The 1,763-nt window shown below is 62.4% G+C and overlaps 1 protein-coding gene across 1 annotated transcript in view; it reads left to right on the top strand.

Annotated features, from left to right (window-relative positions):
* Positions 1–1,763, top strand: part of DLK1 (delta like non-canonical Notch ligand 1) — a 9,410-nt gene that overhangs the window by 5,235 nt on the left and 2,412 nt on the right. The window contains exon 5 of the mRNA XM_027776369.1: positions 1,321–1,747. Coding sequence (XP_027632170.1) covers positions 1,321–1,747 — 427 coding nt within the window. The remainder of the gene's footprint in view (positions 1–1,320; positions 1,748–1,763) is intronic.

A 1,763-nucleotide genomic window follows, 5' to 3' on the forward strand; every position in this document is an offset into this window, starting at 1 on the left:
GGGTCCCCGGGCAGGATGGGAAACCCCTTAACCTTCTTCTAGGGGGCATTCTGGGCAGCAGGTGGGCTCTGCAATTGGATTTTCTAGGATGTCTTGTGCTGAGAGGGTCAGGCCAAGGAGGTGGGGAGAGGGCTTCAGCTCTCAGCTGTCCCCAGGGGCTTCCGCCCCCGCCTCCCCCAGCTGTGGTTCTCGCAGGCAGCATGGCCCCTGTTGTCTCCTAGCTGTGCCAGGCCCGAAGCCCTCACCTCCACTGGGACCCGGCCAGAGCCAGGGCAGTTCCTGATGGAGGCAGAGTCTGAATTCAAGGATCCAGACTGGGGTCCAGTCCTGGACTGGTAGCTAGAGGGCAGGGGTGTCCTTTCGCTCTGCAAGCTATAAACAGGCGCGGCTTCTTGAGACCAGTGTTCAGAAGCGGGTCAGAGCAGGGCGTGACGGCTGAACTCCATTCTTGCTTATTAGCAAGAAGGGAAAAAACAGAGCAAGACCTTTAAAATATTTTGCTTTCCTCTCTAACAAACTTGAACCAGTCTGTCAAAATAGAGCCCAGGGTCCTTGAAACTCCTTCGGAGCCCAGCTCCTGGGCAGCCCTGGCCTGCAGCCGGGATGCTGGTTGTCTGTTTCTGGCCCCTTTCTTCCCTGGAGTTTTGGCATTTATCAGATGACAAAGGGCTTGCTCGTTTAAAAGCACTTACATTAAATGCCCCGTGGGCTCCGCTTTGAGCAGACAGCTTTGGTCTGTGAGCCGCACTTGGGTGAATGGAGCAGTGTTAAGCGGGGTGCCGGCTCGTGCCAGCCCAGACAGACCGTACCTCCTCCCCTCGGACAGTCCCCAAGGGTCTCCAGCACGATGCCGTGGGCGCTCTGCTTAAACAAAGATGACTACAGCCCCAGGGGGCTGCTGGCCCTGACCACACGCCGCAGGGAAGGGAGCTGCTCTGTGCTTGGTTTGGCCTCCTCATCCGGCACAGGGCGGAGGGAGGGGTTTGCTCCAGACCTGTCTGTCACAGGCTTCGCCTCTCTCAGCCTCAGTTTCCCCATCACCGGGTGACTAGTCCTCTGGTTGGAGAGCCGCAGAAATGGTGGGTGTGGACACGGGCCTCCTGGTGCGTCCCACTGTGACCATGGGCCAGGCCCTCCAGGGTGGGGACCCTGTCTGGGCACTGCCTCCTGCCTTCCTCCCTCGTCTGCTGCGCTTTGGGCACCCACCCGCTGTCAGGTCCTGGGTTCCTGTGGAAGTTGTGAGTGCGAGAGGAGCCCCCCACCCCCGCATGTCCTAGCCCAGTCTCTGAGGGTCCTTTACGCATCCCTGTTGTGTTGCAGCTCCCCCTGCCAGCACGGAGGCACCTGCATGGACAACGAGGGCCGGGCCTCCCACGCCTCCTGCCTGTGCCCCCCTGGCTTCTCAGGCAATTTCTGCGAGATCCTGGCCGCCAACAGCTGCACCCCCAACCCGTGCGAGAATGATGGCGTCTGCACGGACATCGGTGGTGACTTCCGCTGCCGGTGCCCAGCCGGCTTCATCGACAAGACCTGCAGCCGCCCGGTGACCAACTGCGCCAGCGGCCCGTGCCAGAACGGGGGCACCTGCCTGCAGCGCACCCAGGTGAGCTACGAGTGTCTGTGCAGGCCTGAGTTCGCGGGGCCCACCTGCGTCAAGAAGCGCGCGCTGGGCCCCCAGCAGGTCACCCGTCTGCCCAGCGGCTACGGGCTGACCTACCGCCTGACCCCCGGGGGGCACGAGCTGCCGGTGCCGCAGCCCGGGG

This window comes from Tupaia chinensis, unplaced genomic scaffold (genome assembly GCF_000334495.1).
Source record: "Tupaia chinensis unplaced genomic scaffold, TupChi_1.0 Scaffold000671_1, whole genome shotgun sequence".
Lineage (NCBI taxonomy): Eukaryota > Metazoa > Chordata > Mammalia > Scandentia > Tupaiidae > Tupaia > Tupaia belangeri.